General features: G+C 41.9%; 1 protein-coding gene and 1 pseudogene across 6 annotated transcripts; one reads left to right on the top strand and one right to left on the bottom strand.

Moving 5' to 3' along the window:
* Nucleotides 1-1,855: 1,855 nt before the first annotated feature.
* Nucleotides 1,856-14,092, bottom strand: LOC121587944. Of its 6 annotated transcripts, XR_006004135.1 has the most exons (11): nucleotides 13,687-14,092; nucleotides 13,533-13,624; nucleotides 13,415-13,443; nucleotides 12,907-12,952; nucleotides 11,165-11,573; nucleotides 7,879-8,000; nucleotides 5,120-5,250; nucleotides 4,919-5,046; nucleotides 4,551-4,832; nucleotides 2,791-3,060; nucleotides 1,856-2,588 (listed from the first exon to the last, which is right to left on the bottom strand). XR_006004135.1 is itself a non-coding variant. In XM_041905319.1 (5 exons), the coding sequence occupies exons 2-5, from the start codon at nucleotides 13,597-13,599 to the stop codon at nucleotides 11,404-11,406; spliced, it is 312 nt and encodes a 103-aa protein (XP_041761253.1). In that variant the 5' UTR covers nucleotides 13,600-13,624; nucleotides 13,687-14,067; the 3' UTR covers nucleotides 10,541-11,403. The 6 variants fall into 6 exon arrangements, 1 of the variants encoding a protein (XP_041761253.1); XR_006004137.1 differs by lacking the exon at nucleotides 7,879-8,000 and having other exon boundaries at nucleotides 1,857-2,588; nucleotides 13,687-14,091; XR_006004138.1 differs by lacking the exons at nucleotides 1,856-2,588; nucleotides 2,791-3,060; nucleotides 4,551-4,832; nucleotides 4,919-5,046; nucleotides 5,120-5,250 and adding an exon at nucleotides 7,694-7,792 and having other exon boundaries at nucleotides 13,687-14,077.
* Nucleotides 6,821-6,933, top strand: LOC121591191 (annotated as a pseudogene).
* Nucleotides 14,093-27,153: the final 13,061 nt, after the last annotated feature.

The following is a 27,153-nucleotide window of genomic DNA, read 5'->3' as shown; positions in this document are numbered from 1 at the left end:
CAGGTGCAGCACCATATGCGCGAAAGAAATTTGCTACATATCACATGCACGTTTGCTTCGATCGTGTGCCTTTTTAACACCCCCAACAGCAGAACCGATCGCAAAGATCGTGGTGCCAATCCGATAGTTGTGTTGTCTCTCAGGTAGCGAAATCGAAAATGCATGGACTTTGTAGCCGCAGCGGATGAAAATGTACGCATCAGAATCAAATAGTTTTGGGGTTTCCACACGCACGCACACACACACACACACAAACACACACACGCACGCGAGCACGCACGCACGCACACACACACGCACACATGCACGTACGCGTGTACGCGGGCAGGCACCCGCGAAAGCGCAAACGCAAGCACGCATCCACGAAAGCGCGAATGCAAGCACGCACTCCCCCCACCAGACCACCCCCCCTCCCCGCATGATCGATTACGGCTACCGTATCGGTAGAACGGCTGGTTCAGCTTTATTGTATCGCATCCTCATCCAAAGCGCCGGGCAGGGTGGGGGATCGCGGCATGATAGAGTGAATGGTCACTTTCCCCGCGCTGTGTGCGTGTGTGTGTGTCGAGACACAAAAACTCGAGAAAGATTTCGGCACATTAAAAAAATATATTATATAGTCACTATACACTGTGCTTCATTATGCTTAGAAGGTCGTTGAAGCATCAAACATGTTCAAATTAAAAAAATATTAGATTAGTGTTAGACGTTCTCCTACGCTTGTTTTAAATAGGCTTCTTCACCCTCAATTGGCAGGGGCATCGAATGGTCTCTTCAGCAGCGGCATGAAATGAAATAAACCATCAATACACCGATAACACTTTAAATCCCAATCCAGCTTCTCCCACAGCGTCTCAAGGCCACACACAAATTAATAAATGCTAACACCCACCAATAACAATATACAACCGCAATGCACATATGAGTATCAACGCATACACCGCAACAGCCAATCAGCTTCAGGAGGCGGAAGGCACGGGCAGAAGCGCAAGTAAGGCAAGGCAGGGTGAGGGAAGGAGAAGAAGCGGACGAAAAAATGGGCGCCAATATTTTTAAATTTTTTGACCGTTTTTTTGCTCCGCCGCCATAAATAGTTCGTCCATTTCGCCAACAGATGGCGCTGGCCAGCGCAGATTTTGGTACATTTCCTGCGCTGGAAACTGCTCGAATTTGCGCAGCGGGATGTCAATACGAATAGAACAATAAAAGTGCGCGAAAGTATTCAATTACATACGTGCTTTTACTCTTGCTTACTACGTGCTTATGTTTACGCTATATTCAATCGGCTAGTCTATAAAAGCATTCTACCGTACACTCTAGCGCAATTTTATTAGTAGCACTGGTTCGTCTGAGTGTCCCTTATAAAGATTATACCTATTTATAAAGTTTATCAATTATTTTGCCACATGAAACCCTTAGGAAATAATTAACATGTCTAAATATGTACACATAACGAATGGGACAAAATTGTCCCATATGGCGGTTTTAGTAAGATTGAAAAGTCCGGCGGTTCTAGTGTTAAACGAAACAAATCTTGTTATTTGTTTCATCGATGACGCTTGCTTGAAAATAAAACACAAAGAAAAATAATTCCTGGCATCGTGGCATAAGGAAGCTGCTTAGGCGCTGTTTGAAAGACCCACATAGAACTTTGATGCTGTTTATCTACTGCAAAAGGCGAATTAGAGCAGCGATCTTTAGCGTGCCAAAATGAGCTGCTTAAGCAATTCTGGCTATTTGGGACATGTAAAATTTCAAATATTCGCATTGGAAAAACGTGAAGTTAATAAAAACTGGGTTATTTTTATAAAAAAATAAGAAAATTTTCTAAAAAATAATCTGGAATTGGTGATAAAATATATCATTTGACTCATTATCCGCGTTATTCGCGTATCCGGGCGAGGTCAAGTCCCGAGAAGCCCGGATAAAGGACGCTCCACTGTAATTGTAAATTCCTTAAAAATATTCCTCTTGATGTTGAAAATCAATTTCGATCAGATTTGGTAAGATCAAACAATCCTACCGCATTTTTTGGACTAGCACAACATTTGGAACACATAGCACAACAATTGGTGCATGGAAGAGGTTTTGGAAAACGGCTATAACTTTTGTAAAAAATGATTAATTTACAAAATGTAAAAGCAATAAGGTAGCTTAGATGTGTGTCTATCTCCTTCTCCTTTGTTCATGAATTTTTATTCGGTAGTTTTGTCACAATTCTTGTTATAGTCCAAATACTGTACAAACTCGTCCATAATTGGTGCACCTACCCAACAAAAAGTTCTACTATTTCCGTGAAATATCCGTTCTCTATATTTCTGGGCAGCACTGTAATTATAAAAGTGATGATGGCGGTACGTGTGTGATGATGATGATGATAACCTTTAATGCTGAGTAGAATTTTAGATGATTACCTTTAGTGCTGTTTAGAGTTTTGTGTTCGTATCTGTTCACTTTAATAGTATGTGTACCGTAGATGAGATTGCAGGTGAACGTGCAGGAGTTGCGTCGTCATCGAGTCCTTCGTGATGGAGTGTAACTAACCGACCGTACATGGTATGTCATTGATGAGAACGGCTTATCTGACACTAAAGAAAGTAGAATAATATCAGTCAAGTGCATTTCATGCTGATCGTTCGTGGTCGTTTCTTGGATGTACACAGGAATAATGGGGACAATTTTACTTTTTTTTTCATTTGTACGCTTCCTACCCGCACCAGCGTAACCAGAGCTAGCGGATGAGCTAACATCCAATACTATGCCATAGTTTTGGGCGCGGCTGTTGCATACCTGTGGGCCAGGCATGTTTTTACACTCTCGAAACGTCACCTCTGTGGCTCAAACATCTGTGCTAGCATTTTCAGAGCGCAAGTATCGCCTTGCAATCATAACGTGTCTACCACGTCCATTCGTTCGGCGTACGTTTGCTGCAGGTGGTTGCTGTCCGCTTAGGCTTGCTTCAATAGGCTGCGCTTCGTGCGGTGGTGATGATCTTGATGTTACCAACTCGCTGCGGCTTCCATACGGTTGTGAGAGCCAGCTGTAATTCTCACAGCACAGCTGAAATGGACAATATAAGAGAAAAATATTGTTAGTGGAGCGCAATCCATGTTAACCATTAATTTTAATTATATTATTTTAATCGTCAATTTGTCTTTCTCTTTCATTTTACATTGTCGCTAATTTCTGAAGCTTAGGTAAGCTAACAGAACGACGATGATCTGAATACCGCCAATTACCGGCTCGTAGATGCGTGAACGCATTCATCATCACATGTACAGCCGGGCGAAGGAAGATTCTGTACCTTCATAACTGTCCGCATCTTCTTCTTCTTCTTTGGCACAACAACCGCTGCCGGTCAAGGCCTGCCTGTGCCCACTAGTGAAGTGAGCTTGGCTTTCAGTGACTTTTTATTACCATAGCAGGATAGTCAGTCCTACGTATGGGGGCACGGTCTATTTGGGACTTGAACCCATGACGGGCATGTTGTTAAGTCGTGCGAGTTGACGACTGTACCACCAGACCGGCCCTGTCCGCTTCAGACGACGAAATTATTAGTAGTTGCTATCTGATACACGACGCCTAAACGCGATGAGAAAAAAAAAACACATAAAAAACGTTTTAGATGAAAAAAAAATGTCGGTTTAACTTAATAAACATGAAAATTAAATGTTTATTTTGCTTTTTCGCATGGCATATTAGCTGAAATGAAAAAAAAAACATTTCTAACTAGTTTATCATATTGTCTTTATATTACTTTAGATACTGTCAGACTTACTTCAACCTTGCTTCAATTTAGCATGGGTACATAAAACGCGGGTACGTGAGCTTGGCAACATTCGGTATTACAAGCAACAGGCACAATATTCGACATCAAACCATATCCTAATCGTTCTTTCACAAGTCCTTTAGCTCCTCCCACTCATTCATAAGTCTGCTCGAAATGCAGTATAAAAGGGCTAACACTTTGATACACGATTTAAGTTAAACTTCAGACTCCAAAGTTAATACATCGAATGCCTCGAGCAAAAGTGTCTAAAATTAAATCACCAGTTCCAGCAAAAATGTATGTTCAGTGTCTATTGTGTAAATTTGAAAATATTAGTGCAATTCCGTACATTTTGCAGAAGTTACACCATGTCGACGCAAGATAAACTAACGTGTCTTCGTTTGGAGGAAGAAGTTGTGGAAGTCTCAAGTACCACTTCCTCTACAAGTGATGCCTTCGGCCATTGCGGGTGTGCAGTCGTTTCGTCAGTTAGATGTACTAGTCCGTGTTGTTGGACAACTCCCGACAACAAGTGCAGTGCCATCGGTGATTTCGGTTGCCATTCCTCGTGCCATTCGTCCTCCCGGATTGCCGGTCCGTGTTGTTGGACAACTTCCGACAACAATTGCAGTGCCATCGGTGGTTTCAGTGGCTGGTCAGCCCGCTCGGATCAGTTAACAATGAATGCCAGTTCGTGTTGTTGAACAGGTGAAGGTAAGGGATGCAGTGTCAGCGCTGGTCTCGGGTGCCGGTGATGGTAATCATCATCGGTCAACATTACCTCGTGTTCCTGCACCATTCCGTCCGCTAGGCCAGCAACATGGACTGCAACCGTCAACTTGTACTGCTGCGCCATCATTGGTACCGGTTGCTGATGCTATACCGCGGGAATCAGGTATGAAGATCGGTAGACAACAGGCATTGACGGGATCGGCAGTACCATCGATTGCATCGTTTGCCGAAGTTCATGCTCCGAAGAATCAGCGTGGTATGAAGACTGCTGTTGTAAGACAACAATTAGCCACCAGTGCTTCTGCATCGGCGATAGCGGCTGCTGAAGGATCTGTTTGTGTTGTGAGCCGCCAAAATGATTAAGGTTAATGTTAAAAAACCATCAACGAGTACTGCTATATCTGAGCAATCTTTTACCAGTGTTCCTAGCCAGATCCGATCGCCAGGCAAGATAGTTGATGGTGGTAACCAAGAGCCATCGACAAGCGGCGGTACATCGTACATAACGACTGAACGAGCAACTGGTCCTGTTGTGATAAATTTGCCTGAAAATATAACCAGAAAAAGTGATCTGAAACCGTCAACCGTCGAGTTCTGTTACGTTTTCGGTGTACGAACCTGTGCTGCTTTCGTCGCCAATAATGATGATCACCGACGATGAACACCAGAATGCAGCAGGAGCAAATTAAGCAGTCCTTTCAATTACTTCTACAGAGCATTCTGGAAGCTGCTGCCCTCGTTGTCGGATGCTGTTAACGAAAATAGATGCACGCAGCGCTCAGATAATGGTGATTTTAAATGAGCAGTTCACAATACTGAATCCTATGAAAGGTATCAGAAGAAATGCGCAGAGTTTAGGCATGGAACAAATCGGAAATGAACAACAGTTTGATGCTTTTGAAGCAAAAATAGCTGAAGATGATTTTGCATTTTCCAGTTATACTCAAAGGATAGATACAAATATCAGTTTTTGCTGCGTTTTTGCTACTATCATTTATTGTACTTTATTGCTCACTGTCAACCGTTTGACGATTGACTCAGGTGCTAGTTTCAAGCGTCTTCCGTCTAATTAAGAAGAACAACGCTAACGATATTCCGGAAAATAAATAATGCTGGTGCATCTGAATCCTATAACAAATTTTACAAAAAGCTTCTCATTTTCTATCTCTCACTATAGAGCGTTACTTTTTCACTCTATAGTGAGACGATGTTGGTTAGTGAGTTGATGTTAGATGCGGATAGCTTGGATGATTTTTGTACTATGTTGGTATTTTTTGCACACTTTGCACAGACATAGAGATTCATCGATGTAGGCGTCGTACGAAAAACGACAACCATATTTACCTAAAAAAAACATACGAAGATCGTCCATACATATGTGCAGTTTTGTAATATGTATGAAGTGATCTAAATGGCACAAAGATTAAATAAGTACAGGTAAGTTTAAAATTAATTGTATCAGCTTCCCTGGTATGTTGGTACGGGTAACCAGTGGATCGTGCGCCACCGCCAGACTAAAATCGTTATTAGCTGCATGGTGGTGATGTTCGGATTGCTGCAGGACGACACCAAAATATCCAGGACCCTACAGGAAGTAGTCTCAAAAGGTTCAATTATGTGCGTCACCTATTTGCCCTTATATTGTCGGAGGGAACGTCTCAGAATCTTCTCTTATTGTAGGACTCAAACGTGAACCACGTTTGTTAAGACTTTCACCGGCAAAATCAGGACCGATACTTTGTTGAAGTGTCCGAGGAGAAACGGCTGTTGCGAACTGTCAGGCTCCTTAAAGCGCTGCGACCCATTGATCAGCACCTAAGAAGACGCAGACGATGTTTCCGAGTATCCGAGTTTGCGAGCCGCAGTTAACCGACTTTGTGCAAATACGACCAGACCTGCTACAATCTGCCATATCCTCTGACGAAATATATTCCCTGGTGGACGTGGAGCACTCTTATGCTATCAATGTGATGAACAACATATTAGCAAAGTGAACCGAATAAACAACGAACGGTGTACGATTTAGTTACTGCAGCAGTGGATAGCTACAGTTTGACAGAACAATCTATCCTTGATGAACCTGGTGGCACCGGTAAGCTGTTTCTGCTCCAAACTATCCTTGCGTACACGCGACGCCAATTAAAAAATTGCAATCGCCGGGGCTTCGAGTAGAATTGGTGCTCTGCTGCAGAACGGGGGACGAACGCTACACTCTAAATTCAAGCTATCGCTCAACCTGGACACTAACAGTTCCTGTAACATCCGGGTACAGTCAGCACAGGCTGAATGTATGCAACAGGCTTCACTGATATTTTGGTTGAGTCATTTGAAAATAGAGCAGGTTATCACTCCCCCTTGACAAGGATGGAACACATACCCTAAGATCAGTGGGCACCACCACGAAACGTATGGAACGAGACATCCAAGCTTTTGAAGCTCGCGCCTTACAGGACGTTATGGGAAATCGCCAAACGTTCAGTGATAAGGTAGTGCTGCTATGTGGCGAGTTCCGACTGATACCAACGTCTAGGTTCTGCAACAGTGCATCTGGCAGAGCATGCTGTGGGGCTAATTTAGGGTATTGCGTTTGCGGGAAAAAAGGCGTGTGCAGACAGCCCAGACTGTTCAAGATGCTGAACGGCGGAAAGAGTTCGCAGAATTGCCGCTCTTCATCGGCAAGAGTTATACGACATACGGCAACAATGTGAATTCCGATGAATAAGTTATTTATTCCAAAAGGTACACGACCCACAATTTAATTTATAAAACTTTAAATAATATAAAATTAAGAAATCATAGTTGTATATACTGCAATGTGTGTTGAAAATACTATAAACATACAAAACAAATCTTGTACAAAGAATCAAAAAAACAAAATGGTTGATGTAGCCTGTAACTGGGCCATTTTAACTATTAGCTATAAACAATGTGCGTTAACAGCAATAACACGATTACACGACGACAATGCGACTATAGCAAACTGTGGTGTCAATTGTCGCGGTCAAGCAACAACAACCCGAGAAAGGCCGGGCTGTTCATTTGGAGGAATTTTCTTTAAAAAAAAAACAACAAACAGCATACGTTGATGGAGCGCTAATGCTCAAATTAATAAATAACGAATTAATGAATAATTAGATAAAACCTTGCATTCATAAGCTATATATGAATGTTACCATCGATTGTTTACAACGATGTTCACAGTGTGCCGTAACTCTCTTCAATTCCCAAACTTGAGATGATTTCCACCTGCAACGAAATGCTCATCCGGTTGTTGCTCTGACCGCGCAGTTCCTATAAGACCCGCGACGACGATCCAAGGTTGTAAACAAAAAGAAGGATAAGAAATCTAAAAGCAAAAATAATCAAAGTTTCCTTACCAACATGCCCACATCTTTGATGGCTTTCCGCCTTTGATGGCTTTGATGGAAATCCGCTGGGTGCATACGTGGTGAATCGGATTTGTGTGTCTTCGAACAGCTTGGAACACTCCTGAAGAACACTGATAACATCGATTATTCATAAAGTTAAACGGCAAATTTTATCCGATTAGTTATTTAATTTCAGCGTAATGAAAAATTACAAATACAACAACTTTATTTAACATAACTTCCTGCGGAGGCGAAATAGCTGCACGTATCTCCCTCTAACCTCCAATCTGTTTCTCCTGGTAAACGATAAGGACACCCAAAAATATAAAAAATTAAATGGGTACAACCGAACATTAAACGGATACGTATAAATATTTCTAGTGTATAACACTTTAGCCGGTTGAGCCGGTCTGGTGGTTCAGTCGTCAACTTGTACGACGTAGCAACATGCCCGTCATGGGTTCAAGTCCTGAATAGACCGTGCTCCCATACGCAGAACTGACTATCCTGCTATGATAACAATAAGTCACTGAAAGCCAAGCTCACTTCACTAGTGGGTACTGGCAGGCCTTGACCGACAGCGGTTGTTGCGCCAAAGAAGAAGAACACTTTAGCACACATTTTTGCTTCACACTAAGCACAACAAACTAACATAGGAAGCTTCAACATTCGCCAACAGCACACAAGTGAATAGCGCCATTGGTCAATACTTTTAAGTTCACATTACAAACTTTTACACAGGAAATATGCAACTAAAATACATGTTTATTACAAAGACGCTTCTGCATCAAACTCATTCAATTTGTAAACATAACCTCAATCCATCTTCGCTGCCTAAAAGTACATACACACATACACACATCCACACACTGTACGTCGTCACATGCCGTTTGGTGCTGTTGCACGCAGTGCTGCAAAATGTCATGAGTATCACGAGATTTTCACCAACGAAAACAATGAACATATCCGTGGTAGCTTGATGCTCATTGCTGATAGTCAGTAAAAGTGCGTCATGACATGCTGAACACGACATGTGAATTCTTGAGTCCAACGCAATACTCTGACTGACAAGCTTAGCTTAATGCCGGCGCACGCATTATCATGATTTTTTTCTGGCTGTGAACAGTGCTGCCAAATGCCACTGTTTCAATCATCAACACTCATGACTGAAACGAAGCTCACATCAGATCACGTACACAACTGAGATGATCAGTGACTATGCTCAAACAGTTGGTGGATCAATCACATGCTTGGTGACATTTAGTTTAGCACCCAACTTTTGATCACTCACTTGGTCACGACATTGTTGTCGGTGATAATCGCGACATTCTTGAAATACACTTGCGCGTGGGCTCTAACAACAAAATGAGCATGCTTTCTCCCTCTATCTGTTTTGATTATCTGTCGGGTCAAACAGAGCGAGAAAACATGCTCATTTTGTTTCTTGGAACCACTCGCACGCAAAGCATATCTCACATGACCATCACGATGATCACCGACTGAAAATGCCTCGACCAAATGATTGAACACGAGTTGGTTGCACACAATGTCACCAAGCATGCGATGGTCGCACCAACTGTTTGAGACTCACCTCTGATCATCGCAGTAGAGCTCGTGACGCTGAGATGATTTTGTTTCAGCCAGAATTTGTCATGACTATGTCAGTGACATTTTGCAAAATTGATCACAGCAAAAAAAAAGTCATGATATAGTGACTGACCAAGCGATGGTCACAAACATGTCATGAGCATGTATTGGTCACATCAATCGTTCTGAGTATCACCTCTTAGCGCGTGGCCACGGAGCTGAAAAAAATGTTGAAAATTTTTCAACTTTGTCAAAATTGCTTGTCAACTGCAAAAAAGAGCTTTTCTCGTGGCCGCACCAAAAATAAATATGCGACCAAAAATAAATAAATATTGAAAATTAGCGAATGACAAAAAGCTTTGCCTCTTGACAGAAGTCGTGTCATTTTGCATACAGTGACGAACCAAATATATATTTACGTTTTAATTTTCATGTTAAACACGGAACTTACGGTAAATTAAAATAAATGTATATCTCATGCATTATTGAGTTTTGCAATATAAAATATTTTAATAGCTTTGTGTGAATTAAAATAGAAAATATATTTTGATACAATTACATAAACAGCAAAGCACCTCTAACGTGTTTTATTTTGCAACACACTGTCGTTGTCAAATGATATTAACCAAGGATCTTTGAAGACATTTTCAACACAACAGCGCAATAAGTAAACGGTAAAAATGTAAGTCTAATATAAATACAACGTTATGGCGAGTATAATTGGCGAGAAACGCAGATCATAGCAATGATGCATACACCGCAATGGTCTGGAATTTTGGCAAGATTGTTGACTATGCGTCGCCGACGTATACTTCGATCCATTAGGCGCTGGTGGATGAGGCCTATAATGGTACAAAAAAATGAAGCAGGAGTCAGATTATTGAACACTTTAATGGAGGAGGAATCCAATTTTGCAACACTAAACTTGCTAAGAATGACGAAGCAAAACTTCGACCTTCTGCTTTCTTGGACCGAACCCATAATTCGTATGCAGGATACAAATATGAGATTGGCTATTACTCCTAAAGAAAGGCTCTTAATAACTTTAAGATACCTTGCGACAGGTGATAGATTTGCAAGTCTTCATTATGTGTTCCAGGTAAGAAATAAAAGAAAATTCAGCACAGTTCATAGCAAGTAGCAAGTTCATAATTTTATTTCAGGTGTCGGTTAGATCAATTGGTCGTATTATTCATCAAGTATGTAAGGCCGTTATAACTGCACTTAGCGAATTTGTTCAGGTAAGCACGTGTTAAGCAACATAGTGTAACTGCAAAGTTCAATTTTATTTATTTTTCATTTTTAATTCTAAATTATGAATTAATTGTAAGTCTAACTCATCAAACTTAATATTCACCTAAACGATCATTTATAACTCTTAGGAGTTGGTTGAAAGTTTCTTTTCTGTTTGATGAGTCCATCAACTGTAGCAAGTTGCACAGCGCCCTTCCATACTTCAATACGTCTTCGTCATGCTTGTATGTATTTGCAAATACTTCCTGGACCTTCCCAAAAGTATTTTGTCTTCTTTCGGCTGGAACTCTCTTCATCATTTGTAAAAATGCAGTAGACATTTCAACCGCTTCTGGATCTGTTATCTGCGATGTTTGATTGGTCAGATTCCTTAGCAATCGTACCAATTCTCCATCATTTTCAAGGGATTTGTCTTGTTCTTATCAGCCATTTGTCTTGTTCTACCATTTCTTACCTGCGCAGGTCGTCGATTTCGACGGTTTGATGGTTCGGAAGGCTGCAATCAGAATGTTTGTGAAACCGAAGATGGTGGTGTAGATGATTGTGTCCGAGCTTCCTGCGTTAACTGTTGTATGGATGGTTGGTTGTTTAGTATATTACTGATTGATATTCTTGTCGACGACTCCGACATAACTGGGTGTTGTGTGTTTTGTATTGGAGTATTTGGTAAAACCCTCAATTCAGCAGTTTGTTCTAAATTATCTGGCGTAATAGTAGCCTATTGGATAGTAGTCCAATTGTATCCAATAGTAGTCTATTGGAGAATTTAGATCCACAACTATAGGTATTTTTATGTCTGAAGTCTCTTGGTGTGATGTTAAAGGGTTTGATGATGATGATGATGATGGCCAGTTCCTTCCCATCTGAAACACAATCAAAAGAAAAGCGATGATAGTTTTAATTGTTTCAAATATAGTAATATTTAATGAAAATATAGGTATAGTTATGGTTAATTTCTATGAAATTTTATTTTTAGATTCCATCTACACCGGAAGATGGATGCAAATTTCCGATGAATTTGAAGTAAAATAAGGGTTTCCACATGTTATTAGGGCGATGGATGGACGACACATAGAAATAAAAAAGCCACGTAACAGTGGAAGTGAATACTATAGCTACAAGGGTTTCCACAGTATTGTGCTATTAGCAATTGTAGATGCTAATTACAATTTTTTATATGCAGATGTAGGATGTCAAGGTCGTATATCTGACGGTGGTGTTTTTAAAAATTGTGCTATATATCCCCAATTAGAAAACAATATTTTAAATCTCACCGAGCCTCAAATTTTAAGTACGCCTTATGCGAAAAAAATGCCTCATGTTCTACTTGGAGACAAAGTATTTGCTTTAAGCAAATATTGTTTACGACCTTTCAGTGGCACTCCTCCCAGCTGTACAATCCAACGAAACTTTAATGTGTGCCACTCAAGATCTAGGGCAATCGTGGAAAACACTTTTGCCATTCACAACAGTCGATTTAGAGTTTTAGATAAATGTATACCTTTGGAACCCACACATGTCAAGGAAATAGTTCTCGCTACTGTATATTTGCACAATTTTATTCGAGCTAGTCATTCGGGAGACTTATACTTCGCACAAGGAACAGATGCACAAAATAATGGCAAGACAATTAACGGATCTTTCCGCTCCGAATCAAATTCTGCACCACCCATAACTAGATTAGCAGGTATTAGAATAAGACCTTCAAACGAACTCAATGATATGAGGATGCAATTTGCAAACTATCTGTTTAATCATTAAAGAATTATGTTTTCATTTTGTTAGTTTAGATGATTGTGTAAAAATGTTTGAATAAGAGTAATGCATGTACATATTGACACTTGAATATAAACGGAATAAAAAATGAACTACTACATAAGTGGAGTACAATATTTTGAGGATGGATTTATCTAGACTACTGTTAAAAAAATACGAAAACAAAAGTTAATCATTCACATTTTCTACACTATCTACTACAACTAAATACAGTGTAACGCCGTTTATCCGGGTTCGGAAAATAAGAGTATGTATTTTTAATTTTTTCAAAACATATACCTTGCAAAAGATGCCAATTTTGTATTGAGCTGTCATTTCTAAATAGCACAAATACACGGACAACCGTATGAAAGGTACCTGGATAAACGATGCTCCACTATATTTATGTTGATTCTATGAACAAGAAATCGAGAAAATTACCGTTTCTCTGCTTTAGCCAGTCTTCAGAAGGATATTCGTCAAACTCCTGTCAAACATATACGGAATTGACGATTCGATGGGTTTGTCGATAGGTAATGGTCAGAGAATTGCCGCAAGTAGCAAGAAATTAATTTTCTCAATTTTCTACTTGTTTGGGGTATTTATATGAGATATTGTTGTTTCTTGACAAGGATAATCATTATTTAATATTTTTTGAAACATTTGAAATAAAATTGCAAGCGGCGATGCGGCAAATTAGCAAGTGCTGTTAGCCCGTAAATATATTACGCGCGTTTCCGCGCCCGCATATAACGATCCATCCATAGAAATGGAATGTCATTCGATCACGAAAACTCAGAATCGCAGAGATATCTCTACGGAACAGTTATACGCGTTTGGACGTGCCCAGGGAAACGCGCGTCGTGTATTTGCGGCATTATAAACTTCAAATCCCATACAAAAGCATATGGCGAGTCTCTGACCGTTACCTTAGCATTCCGTTACTTACAGTTATGCGGTTTGAATAGTCCGAAAGAGCTGATGTAGATATACGATTAAAGAATCATTTGAATGTAATATTTTGAAATATTTTGATTATTCGTTATGCGGATGTAACTTTAACTTACGGTGTCCATTGTTGATGCAGTTTCCTTTGCATGATGCATAAAATGCATTGCTCTGTATGCAAACCATTTTGGTTTATATATGCTCGATGAAGCTGAAATTCAAATCAAACATCAAATATTATGGAATGTCGATGATAAATGAACAGTTACTTACATGAACCAGTCACTTTACTTTTTTGTTCCTTTGCATGGTAGAAACGGAAAGAGCCACAAAGTGACTTCCATTTCCTCACCAAACAGTCGACAGGTGTATCTGAAATTACACTAATTTCACGCCATGCGTCATGCTGTTTGGTTTTATTTTGATTCTTCGATCAAACTTATCATGAAAAGAATGGTATCTTTGTTAGAGATTTGCAGTGCCGTAGGGAAATTAGGAATAGACAGAAGCACGTGTGGTTCGGTTGAAGTAATGATGAAGAAGGAGGTTTATTTGACACAAAATGGTCGCAGTTCATATAGCAGAGGTGTGTAGTTCGGACAAGGGTAATTCAGATTTTGAGGTGTGACAGCTAACTGTCCTGCGTTGCACACAGGGTGGTCCTGTGTCCAACACTCCTCCTCAACGTGGACACGTTTGCGTTCACTCAACGCCGATTGCCATCCGATGGCGCTCCAGCTTGCTTCGTCCGATCGGCTTCGTCATCAGGTCAGCTTCCATGTTTTCGGTCGGCAGGTACTGCAACTCGATGACACCCCTTTCCGCAGGTCCTTAGTGAAGGCATGTTTTGTGTCGATGTGTTTGGAGCGGCTGTCGATTCGATCTGATTCGACCATCTTGATGCACGATTGGTTATCCTCCCACACGACTGGTTGGTTCGTGGTTTTCCTCACCGAGGTCGCCTAGCAGCCTTTTGATCCATAGCAGTTCCTGACAGCATACAGACAATGCCACGAATTCGGCTTCTGTGGAAGAAAGTGATACGCACGTTTGCTTCCTGGTTCCCCAGCTTACCAACCCTCCACCGTACTTGATGAGAAATCCTGAGTTGGATTTTCTGTCTTGCTCGTTGCCAGCCCAATCGGCGTCGGCAAAGCACTCTAGGTGTCCCTGTCCATTGCCCAAGTGAAGGCGCAGATTCTTTGTGCCCTTAAGGTAGCGTATGACACGTTTTGCTTCAGTCCAATCCCGATCAGTCGGGTTTGAAACTTTCCTGCACAATAGAGATGTGCTAATGCATATGTCAGGCCTAGTATTCACCGCTACATATAGCAAACTTCCAACCAACGATCTGTACGAGGTATTGGTTTCCATAAGATTCTCCTCCTTTTGCTTTATGTACCCGGGATCTATTGGTACCTTTGACGGTTTAGCGTTCTCGTGTCCGAAGTGATCAACAATCTTTTCGATGTAGCTTTTCTGATTTAGGGTATAAATGCCGTTTACCTTTTCTACATGTATCCCGAGGAATTGTCGTATGTCTCCTAGGTTCGAGACTTTGAACTCCTTTTGAAGCGTGTTGCAAATGCTGCGATACTCCTCGTCCGTGTCGCAAATTACTAACATGTCGTCGACATAGATAAGTATGAAGCATCGTTTACCTGCGCTGTTGCGGGTGTACAGGCATGAATCTGCTTCACCGGGTTTACACCCCATTCTTCTGAACGTTCCGTCGATTTTCTTGTTCCATGCTCGTGCTGACTGTTTTAAACCGTACAGACTTCTTTTCAATTTACAGACCAGATCGTCGTTTTCATGAAACCCTGGGGGTTGTTTTATGTACACTTCTTCTTTCAGGTCAGCATAAAGATATGCATATCTAATATCGAGATGTTTGACGATCATGTTTGTGCGGTTTGCTACTGACAAAATTGTTCTTAGTGTTGTCTCTTTTGCCACGGGAGCGAACACCTCGTCGTAGTCTGTACCGTACTGTTGTGAGAAGCCTTGTGCTACTAGTCTCGCTTTGTATCGTACGACTTGGCCATTCTCATCGAGCTTCTTCTTGTACGTCCATTTACAGCCGACTATTTTCCTCCCAGGTGGTGGCTTTACCAACTCCCATGTTTCGTTTTCGTGAAGAGAATTGATCTCCTCCTCCATTGCAGATTGCCAAGCGCTCTTTTCTGGGCTTTGGATGGCCTCTGTGTAACTTCGAGGTTCTCCCATTTCGTTACTTGCGCAACCGGTGACTTCTATGTAGCGCTGCGGAGGTATCCCTCTGGTTGTACGAGTTGACCTTCTTGGCTCGTTTGTCGTGTTAGTCGATGATGAGCTATCATCGTCGCTGTTCACCGAATCGAAATTATCTGTGTCTTCGATCGTAGCGTACTCTTCGATAGGATCATCAATCGGACTGTTTCTTTTCAGTATTGATTCGTATACGATTTCTTCATGACTATCCTCTTCATTGGTTGCTTTATTGTTCGTTTGTTTGGAGTAACTTTCAATGAATCTAGCGTCTCTACTGGTAATGATGCGTTGGGTCCCTTGGTCTAGGAATCTGTAAGCTTTGTGTTCGCCAGAGTATCCGACGAACGTTAGTTGTCTTGCAGTGGCACTAAGCTTCTTTCGTTTTTCCTTTGGTATGTGGACCCACGCCTTGCACCCGAAAATCTTTAGATGCCCAACCTCCGGTTTCACTCCATGAAAAAATTTCATATGGTGTCAGCTTTGTGGATTTAGCAGGCAAAATATTTTGTAAGTAGACGGCAGTATTCAACGCTTCGGCCCAATAACGCTCATGAAGGTTAGCATCGAAAAGCATACACCTGGTCATTTCCACGAGATAGCGGTTTTTACGCTCCGCAACGCCATTCTGTTGTGGACTGTACACCGCTGTAAATTGGGCTTGAATGCCGTTTCTTTTGTAAAACGCCCGAAGCTTTTGCCCAGAATACTCTCCTCCTTGATCCGAACGTATAATCTTTGGTTTCTGTCCAAACAGATTCTCTGCTAATGCCACGTAGTCTTCCAGCTTGTTTGGTACTTCGGATTTCTGTTTTAGGAAGTATAGCACGCAATACCTCGAGTAATCGGCTATAACCGTCATGAAATACCGGAAGCTGCTAGCTGAAGGAACTTCTACTGGACCGCAAATGTCCGTGTGAACTAGATCCATTGGAGCTTTTGTCGAAGATAACGATTCTTTAAGAAAAGGTGTGCGCGTTGTTTTGCTTTTCATACAACATTCGCATGGTTCATTTATGCCGCACTCGTTAACCCTTATTCCATTTACGAGGTTTTCTTTGATTAATTGTTTAATCGCGTACTTATCTCGGTGACCAAACCGTCTATGCCAAACGTGGCAACAATCGTTGTTATGCCGGCTATCATTGATCATGACTACCTCGTTAGGCTGTTTTAGTCGATACAATCCGTCGATCAAAGTGGCGAAGGCAATTGTATCCTTTCCGTTTGATATTCGACACCCATTTGCATCAAATGTGACAACGGAACGTTTCTTAACAAGCTGTGGCACCGACAACAAATTCATGGATGAATTGGGAGTATATAGCGCTACGCTTAAGCTAATCTCTCTGGGCTGATAATTTTCATCGTAACATGTTACCGTTCCGCATCCCTGTCCCTCTACTGGTGCTCGTTTACCGTCGGCTAGTTTCACCCATTTAATATCGCTTTTATGGATCTCGCCGAAAAAACTACGGTCAGCAACAGCATGGCTTGATGCACCGGAATCAATCACCCATGGTTTAGAATTATCCGAAACCTGCCGCAAGCTGCAGCCAAGAGCAAACGATACGTTTTCACTTAACCTACTTAAGGTAAGCCACAAAACCTCATGGCTTTGAGCTGCCTTCCGTTGACCCTTTCAGCTGTGGGCAGTTCGTCTTCTTGTGACCTGCTACGTTGCAATGGTAACAAACGGAAGGCTTCTTCTTCCCCCGTTTTTCGCTGTCGACTTTTAGGGCAGCGTTCTGGCTCGAATCCTGATGTTTCTGCACTTCATCCAGCAGCTTTCTCCTCAGCAATTCGATCGTAAGGTCCGCATCAGCGCGGATCTCCACGGCGGTGGTAAGAGTGTCGAACGAGCTCGGCAAGCTCCTCAGGATCATCGCGACCCGGAGGTTTTCGGCCAATTCCTGTCCTGCATTCGCCAGCTGCTCGAACAGCTCCTCCATCGTAAAAAGGTGCTCCCCCATATCATCGCCTTCCTCGAACCGCTTGTCACATACGCGCTTCAACAGCCACACTTTTGAGGTTAGTGTTGACTTTCTGTGATGATTCTGCAGCGACAGCCACGCTTCTCGTGCTGTAGTGGAGTTCCGGATCAGCCCGTGTTGATTATCATCAATCAGCAGCCCGATGCTCGCACGGGTCTTGGCCACACCAGCATCCCATGTCGCTTGGTATACGTCTGCGGGTTTTACTCCCGGCTCGACGTGGTGCCAAAGTTCATCCCGTACAAGCAGCAACTCAAACTTGAAACGCCAACTACTCTAGTTGTTGTTGTTGAGCTTCGCCATGCTGAACCGATTACCGTCCATCTTTCGCTCGCACGATTAATCAAAAACCTTTTCTCTATTCCGATGTTGCCTCTTATGGCCCTGGGCCCATAACCTGTTAGAGATTTGCAGTGCCGTAGGGAAATTAGGAATAGACAGAAGCACGTGTTGTAAAACATCGAGGCGTTTACAAAACCTTTTTTGGCTCGATCAGACGATAGATCGAGTCCGTTGCCAACGCGCTGGCAGTACCACCTTTTAAAGACGAGGAAAAAAAGAACTTCCGACACTGACACACAGATCTTTTCTCTTTTAGATCTAAATAGCAAGTGTTTATTCAGAATCAAAATGAATTCTTATATACTATTCTTCTATTGTGGAAAGGTTATTTTATCTTCCTTTTACGCATATGTTCGTGTCGCTAGCCTTTTCCCTTTTCGCCACGCCTACGCATTCTTCTGAGAGGTTTTCTGGTTCTGTTTTATGTCAAGCGTTATCCTGAAGGAAATGTGATCCCTTTTTTATTGCTTTCTCTGGTGAGAACAAATTGTTGCATTGATTGCAGGCGTTGTGGTTTTCCCTTTTTGGCGTGACTGTACCTAACACTTGAATTCTGTGGTGCATGTTCCGGATGTATTGCATCATTGACAAATACTTGAACTTATTGCTTTCGAATTCATGATCTGGTTAATGTTATTAACGCATCTACGTTTGAGTGATTTAGGTTTAACAATTTTACGGCCGTGAGAAAAATGGATGTAGAATTTTTCTACTCTTCTAAGGAATTGGTCTAGCTTGACACACATGCATGCTGTAATCCTAAGTTAACCGTTATAGGTTTGAAATGAATTGAAGTAATGGACCGCTAAAAAATGCAAGTCAAAAACCAGATGGCCCTACTTGAAGGGTTTAGGATAACATTATGTTTGTCTCCTTGATGGTACGTCTGTTCTCGAGTACTTTTAAACTATCGTATTTTAGTCTATTTTATGGTTAGAAGGAAATATAAAAAATCTGGATTGTCGCGTTCTCAACATTCTGCCCCTCGTAAAACTGCTAGTTTTACCAGATTCACGCGACTGGTAGTACATCGTGGAGACATTATTGTTAATCGGGTAATGTGTGTTCTAATCTGCTCGATATATCGCTCACCTAGAGTTTAATTTCATCAGTTCAAAGAGGTTTCGTTGCGCTCGGTTCAAAGAATTCCGAGTAATTAAACGTTTGAGTTGGTAACATCAGATTCTTAACAGTTCTGACACCTTTCAAGGTGTACCCTTTCTTGGTCACCCCCTTGATTCTCACTTGTACGCTTTGGCTGTCCTCATGATTGGACTGCTGTTCTTGTGCAGATTAATTGAAGCGGTCTCTTTTCTCCCTGTAATGACAGTGAGTCCGCCACATCTGAATCTAACAAGGTAAGCGATGATCCCGTATCTAAAAAGGCATGTGTCGCGACGGACTTGTCATTGTTTATCAGTGTTACCGGAACTACTTGATACAACGTGGACGATACCGGTTCTACGACGTGGTGGTTATTAAAACCTTCTTGATTTACACCCTCGCGCGGAGGCGTGTTATCGGATAAGTTGGTGTCGTGAAGCATTCTATGATGCTTCTTTACGCATCCTTTAATTCCGCATTCGCGCGCCTTTCGGCACTCAGCTGCCTTGTGGGTATTTGAACTCAAACAACCCAGACATAACTGTTTATTAATAGCTATTTTCAGCCGTTCAGAAATGCTCTGAATTACAAGGGCGTAACATCGAGTTGTCTTATTGCAAACTAGGCAACGTTTATTGTTAAACCTGTTTGGCTGTTCCTTACGTCCACTCGTTTGTGGTACGGGATTAGGCGATCCCTTTTGCCCAAGGGTTTCGCTGTTAAAACAGCGACGAAAAGCAAACCATCAACCGAGAAATGAACGCGACGAACTTTGATCAAAAAGAACAACGACCAAGCTTCGATGTTAATTCTTTTATTCCTGAGACGCAACTGTACAAGTTCACAATTTTTCGTTCGCTTATATACTACCGTACACCAGTACTGTCAAACCCAAACAACAAAACGTTGCTTATTCTCAACACTCCTCCTCAACGTTTTGACTTGTAAAATTCAAGTATTTAGACATATTTACATGTTTGATCGCACCTAAAGGTTTGGTCAGAATGTCCGCTTTCATTTCTGCACTTGGGCAGTACCTGATCTGAACTACATTATTGTCTATTAAACCTTTGACAAAGAAAATTTTAGTCTCAATGTGTTTTGATCGTCTTGTGCATCTACCCGATTCCGCGAAACTTATACATGCTTGATTGTCTTCATATATCACCGTAGGTTCGTTAACTGACTCACCCATATCATTTAATAAACGTCTAAGCCATATTATCTCCTGACATACTTCAGTTAATGAACAGTATTCAGCCTCCATTGAAGACAAACTTACACTAGTTTGGCGTCTACTTGCCCATGATATTACTCCTCCTGCATAAAATACTACGAATCCTGTTGTAGATTTCCTTGAGCTCATATCACCTGCCCAATCAGCGTCTGAGAAGGCTTCCAACTTTTGATTACTTGTCCCTCCAAGATTCAAACACCAATCCTTTGTGCCTTTTAGATATCTGACTACACGTTTTGCAGCAACCCAGTCCTTTTCCGTGGGTTCATTAAACTTTCTGCCAAGAAATCCTACACTAGCGGAAATATCTGGCCTAGCGCAATCAGCAGCGTTTTACTTGGGTTTTCATCACGTAAAAATCCTACGTCCATTGGAGTTTTAGTTATATTTGCATTTTCTAAACCCAATTTTGAAATGAGACCTTCTATATGTGTTTTAGCACTCAAACTAAAAAAACCTTTATCATTTCTAATCACCTGAATTCCTAAAAAAGGTTTTACGTCGCCTAGCATTTTAATCGCAAAATGTTTCTTTAATTCTCCGAAAACCTTAGTGATACTGTTTTCATCTTTACATGCGACTAATATATCATCAACATAAACGATTAAGAATACATCGGAACGCACAAACAGACAAGGGTCAGCTTGACTTGCCTTGAAATCCATCTTTTCAACTACATTACTAAGAGTAAGATTCCAGCACCTTGCTGATTGTTTTAAGCCATAAATGCTCCTCCTCAAAAAACAAACTTTATCTTCTTTTCCGCGTTCTTCATAACCAGGAGGTTGGCGCATATAAATTTCTTCTTCTAAATTTCCATGATGGCTGTCTCAACATCAAAATGTTTTACAACTAAATTATCTCTACCAGCTATCGCTAGTAATGTGCGAACAGTATTATATTTGGTAACCGGCGCAAATGTTTCATCGTAATCCGTACCGTATATTTGATTAAAACCCTGCGCAACTATTCTTGCTTTGAATCGCACTACCTGTCCTTTTTCATCTTTCTTCATTTTAAACACCCAACGACTCCCAATCGCTTTCTTACCCGCCGGTAAATCCACCAAACACCATGTGTTGTTCTTTTCATGCGATCTTAGCTCACAGTCCATAGCCGCTTTCCACGAATTAGAGTTGGTCGAATTCATCGCCTCCGCCCACGTTGTCGGCTCTTCTTCGATGTGTGCAACACCAACGATGAACTCGTCCAAGTAACTCGGCAGCTTTCCACGAGTTTCGCGTACAGGCAAATTACTCACCGCATTGTCCTCGTCGGTCAATGGGCCGGTCTCATGGTACAGTCGTCAACTCGTACGACTTAACAACATGCCCGTCATGGGTTCAAGCCCCAAATAGACCGTGCCGCCATACGTAGGACTGACTATCCTGCTATGGGGGGAAATCAATAAGTCACTGAAAGCCAACCCCACAAGTGGGTTGGCAGGCCTTGACCGGCATCGGTTGTTGAGCCAAAGAAGAAGAAGATTGTCCTCGTCGGTCAATTGTTCATCGAAGTCAGCGTATGGATCCAGAAACTCAGTTTCTCCGGAATCCAGCGATTGTTCATCCTCTCCATCCGATGATATTGTTGCATTTTCGACACAATGAGGAGCTGTATCGAAAACAACAATGCTATTGTCTTCGCGCTGGCTACTCGTGTGTTCCTCACATCGGCTGCTTGGATGCTCGTTTTCCAGGAATTTGGCATCACGACTCACTGTTATTTTGGCCGTCTTTACGTCAACAAAACGGTATGCCTTTTGTTCTTCAGAATAGCCGATAAGTGTGAGTTTCTTCGCCTTGCTCGCAAACTTTACACGCTTATTTTTGGGAATATGTACCCAAGCACTACAACCATATGCCCGGAGATGATCCACTTTTGGTTTTCTTTTGAACCACATTTCGTATGGAGTATTATTCACCGCGTTGGATGGCAAACGATTTTGCAAGTAAGCCGCACAAATTACTGCTTCCCCCCAATATGTTTTGTTCAAACCAGCACCCAAAAGCATCACGGTTGTCATTTCCTGCAAATACCGGTCTCTTCTTTCTGCAACTCCGTTTTGTTGCGGCGTGTATGCGGTTGATGTTTGCAGCAAAATACCTTCTTTTCTATAGAAGTTTTTCAATTTTTCACTTGTATACTCTCCGCCTCCGTCCGATCGAATCACTTTTGGTATTTTCCCGAGCTGATTTTTCACTAATCTCACAAAATTTATTATCTTGTCACACACATCCGATTTCGAACGCAAGAGATACACATATGTGTATTCACTGTAATCGTCGATTAGTGTTAGGAAATAACGATTTCCACTCGGGGTTTCGACCGGCATGGGGCCACACACATCACTGTGCACTATTTCTAGCAGTGGCGGATCTAACGGTAGGCGGACTAGGCGGTCGCCTGGGGCCCCGCCGATTAAGGGGCCCCGTAGGCCACCATTCTATAGTATGCTGTATGGACAGAGTACTAGCGCAAAGGGCCCCCGGAAGGATGGACGGGTGGATGCTGGCGAATCAATTGCACCCCCCCCCCTCCCCGCCAGCAAACCTCTGTGTCAGAGTCTGTGACTGATGATCGTAGGGCCCCCCGACGACGTTCAATCTCCCAACAGCCAGTTTACACCCCACCCCATCCCCCGCCCCGAACACCACTTACCATTTACAGGGGGCCTCAACTCGTTTTACCGCCTAGGGCCCCCGACACCCTTAATCCGCCACTGATTTCTAGTATTTCATTAGTGCGTCGCTCAGCGCATTTCGGGATCTTTGTTCTAGACAATTTTCCCTCCAAACACACTTCACAAGTGAAATCACACGCGCATGTTTTTACACCAGCACCAGTACACATATTTTTCTTGAACAAACTTTGGATCGCACTATTTTCACGGTGGCCGAATCGTTTATGCCACTGATGCACACAACAATCACCATTATTCTCGCATACAACGTATGCTGATTCTGTACGGTGCGTGTATAGGTTATTGCGCAAGGAACCTTGAATCATACAAACGTTGTTTTTGTGAATTTCACAGGACTCCTTTGTGAAGATTACTTGATAACCTTCCTCACAAAAACAAGCAACTGACAGCAAATTACTGCGTAAAGTCGGCACAAATAATACGTCTTTCACAAAAACTTTTTCTTTAGGGCCACTTACAGCACACTGTCCTAGACCTGTTGCTTTTATCGTTTTTCCATCCGCCAATGTAACATGTACGGCATCATGCTTGGAAAAACTATCTAACGTTTGAAACATCTTGACGTCGTTGCACATGTGCCGGCTGGCACCACTGTCAATTATCCAACTATTTCCACTCATCGCAGTCATAAGGTTTGCAAATACCTTTTGCTGTCCTTTATTCTTTTTGAACTTTGGACAATCTCGCCGAAAGTGTCCAGGTTTGCGACAATGATAACATATCACTTTGTCTTTTGGTGATTGAACGCTAAACGCAGTTTCATCCGTTCCAACACTGGCACCACTCTCAGACCTTCTACGATATTCCTCACGCAATTTGTTCATTGCGAATTCCGAAGTCAACTCGGCTTCAGGGCGATTTTCCAGGGACACTATCAGGCTATCATACGATTGCGGTAAACTCGACAATATTAGCGCCATAAACACACGATCCTTGAGTCCCTCATCTACTGCTTGTAGACGTGCATGCAGTTTTACCATTTCATTGAGATGAGCCGGTAAATTTCCATCCTCTGGAAGTTTAAGGGAACACAATTTCCTTAGCACGCATATCACTGATGGTAGCCCGCTACTCTTATGAACAGAGCAGAGTGAGTCCCACATTTCTTTCGCGGTTTGCTTATTCATAATATGAACCAGTTGGTTATCGTCCACCGTTGCACTAATCACTCCACGCGTCTTTGCATCACCAGTTTTCCAGTCATTAGTCGGAATTTCCGGCTTAGCATCTATCACATACTTGGATAAATCTTGCCGCAATAATTCCATCTCTACACGGAATTTCCAAATTTCAAAATTATCCTCTCCCAAACGAGGGAGTACCACTTGCAAAGACGTCATGATTACACCGGAGTTTTTAATACAACAGAACAATTACTGGCACAAACACTGGGCCCATAACCTGTTAAAACAGCGACGAAAAGCAAACCATCAACCGAGAAATGAACGCGACGAACTTTGATCAAAAAGAACAACGACCAAGCTTCGATGTTAATTCTTTTATTCCTGAGACGCAACTGTACAAGTTCACAATTTTTCGTTCGCTTATATACTACCGTACACCAGTACTGTCAAACCCAAACAACAAAACGTTGCTTATTCTTAACATTCGCTCGTTCTAGGAGAAAATGTTTTTTGCATTTTTCCCGAATTGTGAACGTGAAGATTCCCTCTATCGGAATGCTCTTGTGCGTGCATCGTGTTCATCATTTCCTGCTCGATAGCATATGGCTTAAGCCATTCAGTCAAGTCAGTTATAGTCAGCACGTCCATCTCGGATTTTGCTTGAATTAAATACTTCATGCGATCCATCTTGATGTTGTAAGGAAGTTTTGCGGTTAGCTCGATAGCTAACCTATGGTCCTCTACGTATCTACGCATATTCATGAGCCTTGCTGCCAGCACGAGATTGTTTAGTGCCTTTACCATATCCGACACGATTGTTTTCGAGTCCTTTTTTAATTTGTGCAAATCTGCCAATAATTCTGAGTAAACCAAAGATGGTCTACCATAGGCCGTTTCTAAGCTTTTCATGATTTCCTTGACATTTTCCGATTCCATTATCAGTTGCCGTACATTATCCAATGCGGCGCCGTACAAGGATTGTCTCAAACGGGTTAAATTTTCCAAATTGGTGAATTTACCCTCTTCGCTCGTATCGTCGAACGTTTTCTTAAAAAATGCCCATTCCTTTGGACTTCCTCCAAATTTAGGTAACGGCATTAAAGACTGACGTCTTATGATTGTCTCAGTATGAGACAATTCCCTTTGGGCCATTAGATTCGCTACAACCTGCATCAGTTCCTGCATTTGTTTGTTCGAATTTTCCTGACTCAGGGCTAGTTGGCCTAAGGCAACTTCCAACAAATCTTCCTTTTTGTCAACCGAGGTGCTAGCACTTTCTTGACGAATAGAATGAAGATTAAGTTTTTCTTTCCTAATCTCAGTGCATTGGATACAGAACCATACATCCGTAGGTTTTTTATCCAACCTTGCACAAGCGAGATGGAATTGTCTATCGCAATCAGTGCAAGCGATTATATGCCGCACGTCTCCATCCTGTTCCGTACACAAGCGGCAGCGGCCGTTTGGATTTGAAACGAAATATTTCGACATTTTGGACAAATCAAATGATTTCCGAATTGAAATATTTCGTAAGTTTTAATTGAATAATAATTGTAATATAATAATAACGACTCACCTGGATTCAAGTTTGCTTACTTGAATCCCTGTTTTGTTGTAATAACTTTCGGTGATTCAGCGGACGCGTTCCCTTGTAAAGATGTTGTTACAGGAGCTTCCCTCCAGGCGAAATTTGCAGCGGGATCGTAGTTATTTCGAATGAATCTGCGATGATCTTAAATGCTTGATGAATCAGCGATGAATTTGCGTTCTCGGTTGGCCGAGTCGTGCGGATTGCACTTTTGTAGGACCTTTTGTCCTTCCGCTATCTCTTGATGCGGTGTTCGATGCTCGATTTGTATCGTAAATCGGCTTAGAACAGCTAATATTTGCACTAACTGTTTTCTTCGGAGTCTTTTTTAACTATATTCGAGGTAATAGTTATTTGACGATTTACCCTTCGTGGGACTAGTCTCCGATTTGCGTGTGTCGTCAGATGGCTTTCTTTCACTCACGCTACGACTGTGGAGCTTCGTAGCGTTTTTCCGTTACGCGTTACAACACTTGACCTTGAAACGCTTTCGGAAACTATTGTTCATAAAGGCACTGCTAGTTAACTGCCTTTGCACTTTAACACTGCACTTGCACTTTAACTGAACTGCTGTTCTTTTGGCGACAGCACACCGTTTGCGAGAATTCGCTCTAAGAGTTGTATTTGCGCGTTAATACAACTCCTTTCTGGAGCCACCATGTATAACTTCGAGGCGTTTACAAAACCTTTTTTGGCTCGATCAGACGATAGATCGAGTCCGTTGCCAACGCGCTGGCAGTACCACCTTTTAAAGACGAGGAAAAAAAGAACTTCCGACACTGACACACAGATCTTTTCTCTTTTAGATCTAAATAGCAAGTGTTTATTCAGAATCAAAATGAATTCTTATATACTATTCTTCTATTGTGGAAAGGTTATTTTATCTTCCTTTTACGCATATGTTCGTGTCGCTAGCCTTTTCCCTTTTCGCCACGCCTACGCATTCTTCTGAGAGGTTTTCTGGTTCTGTTTTATGTCAAGCGTTATCCTGAAGGAAATGTGATCCCTTTTTTATTGCTTTCTCTGGTGAGAACAAATTGTTGCATTGATTGCAGGCGTTGTGGTTTTCCCTTTTTGGCGTGACTGTACCTAACACTTGAATTCTGTGGTGCATGTTCCGGATGTATTGCATCATTGACAAATACTTGAACTTATTGCTTTCGAATTCATGATCTGGTTAATGTTATTAACGCATCTACGTTTGAGTGATTTAGGTTCAACAATTTTACGGCCGTGAGAAAAATGGATGTAGAATTTTTCTACGCTTCTAAGGAATTGGTCTAGCTTGACACACATGCATGCTGTAATCCTAAGTTAACCGTTATAGGTTCGAAATGAATTGAAGTAATGGACCGCTAAAAAATGCAAGTCAAAAACCAGATGGACCTACTTGAAGG

Source organism: Anopheles merus, chromosome 2R (genome assembly GCF_017562075.2).
Source record: "Anopheles merus strain MAF chromosome 2R, AmerM5.1, whole genome shotgun sequence".
NCBI classification, from domain to species: Eukaryota; Metazoa; Arthropoda; class Insecta; order Diptera; family Culicidae; genus Anopheles; species Anopheles merus.
This window is presented reverse-complemented; position numbering and strand designations above follow the sequence as displayed.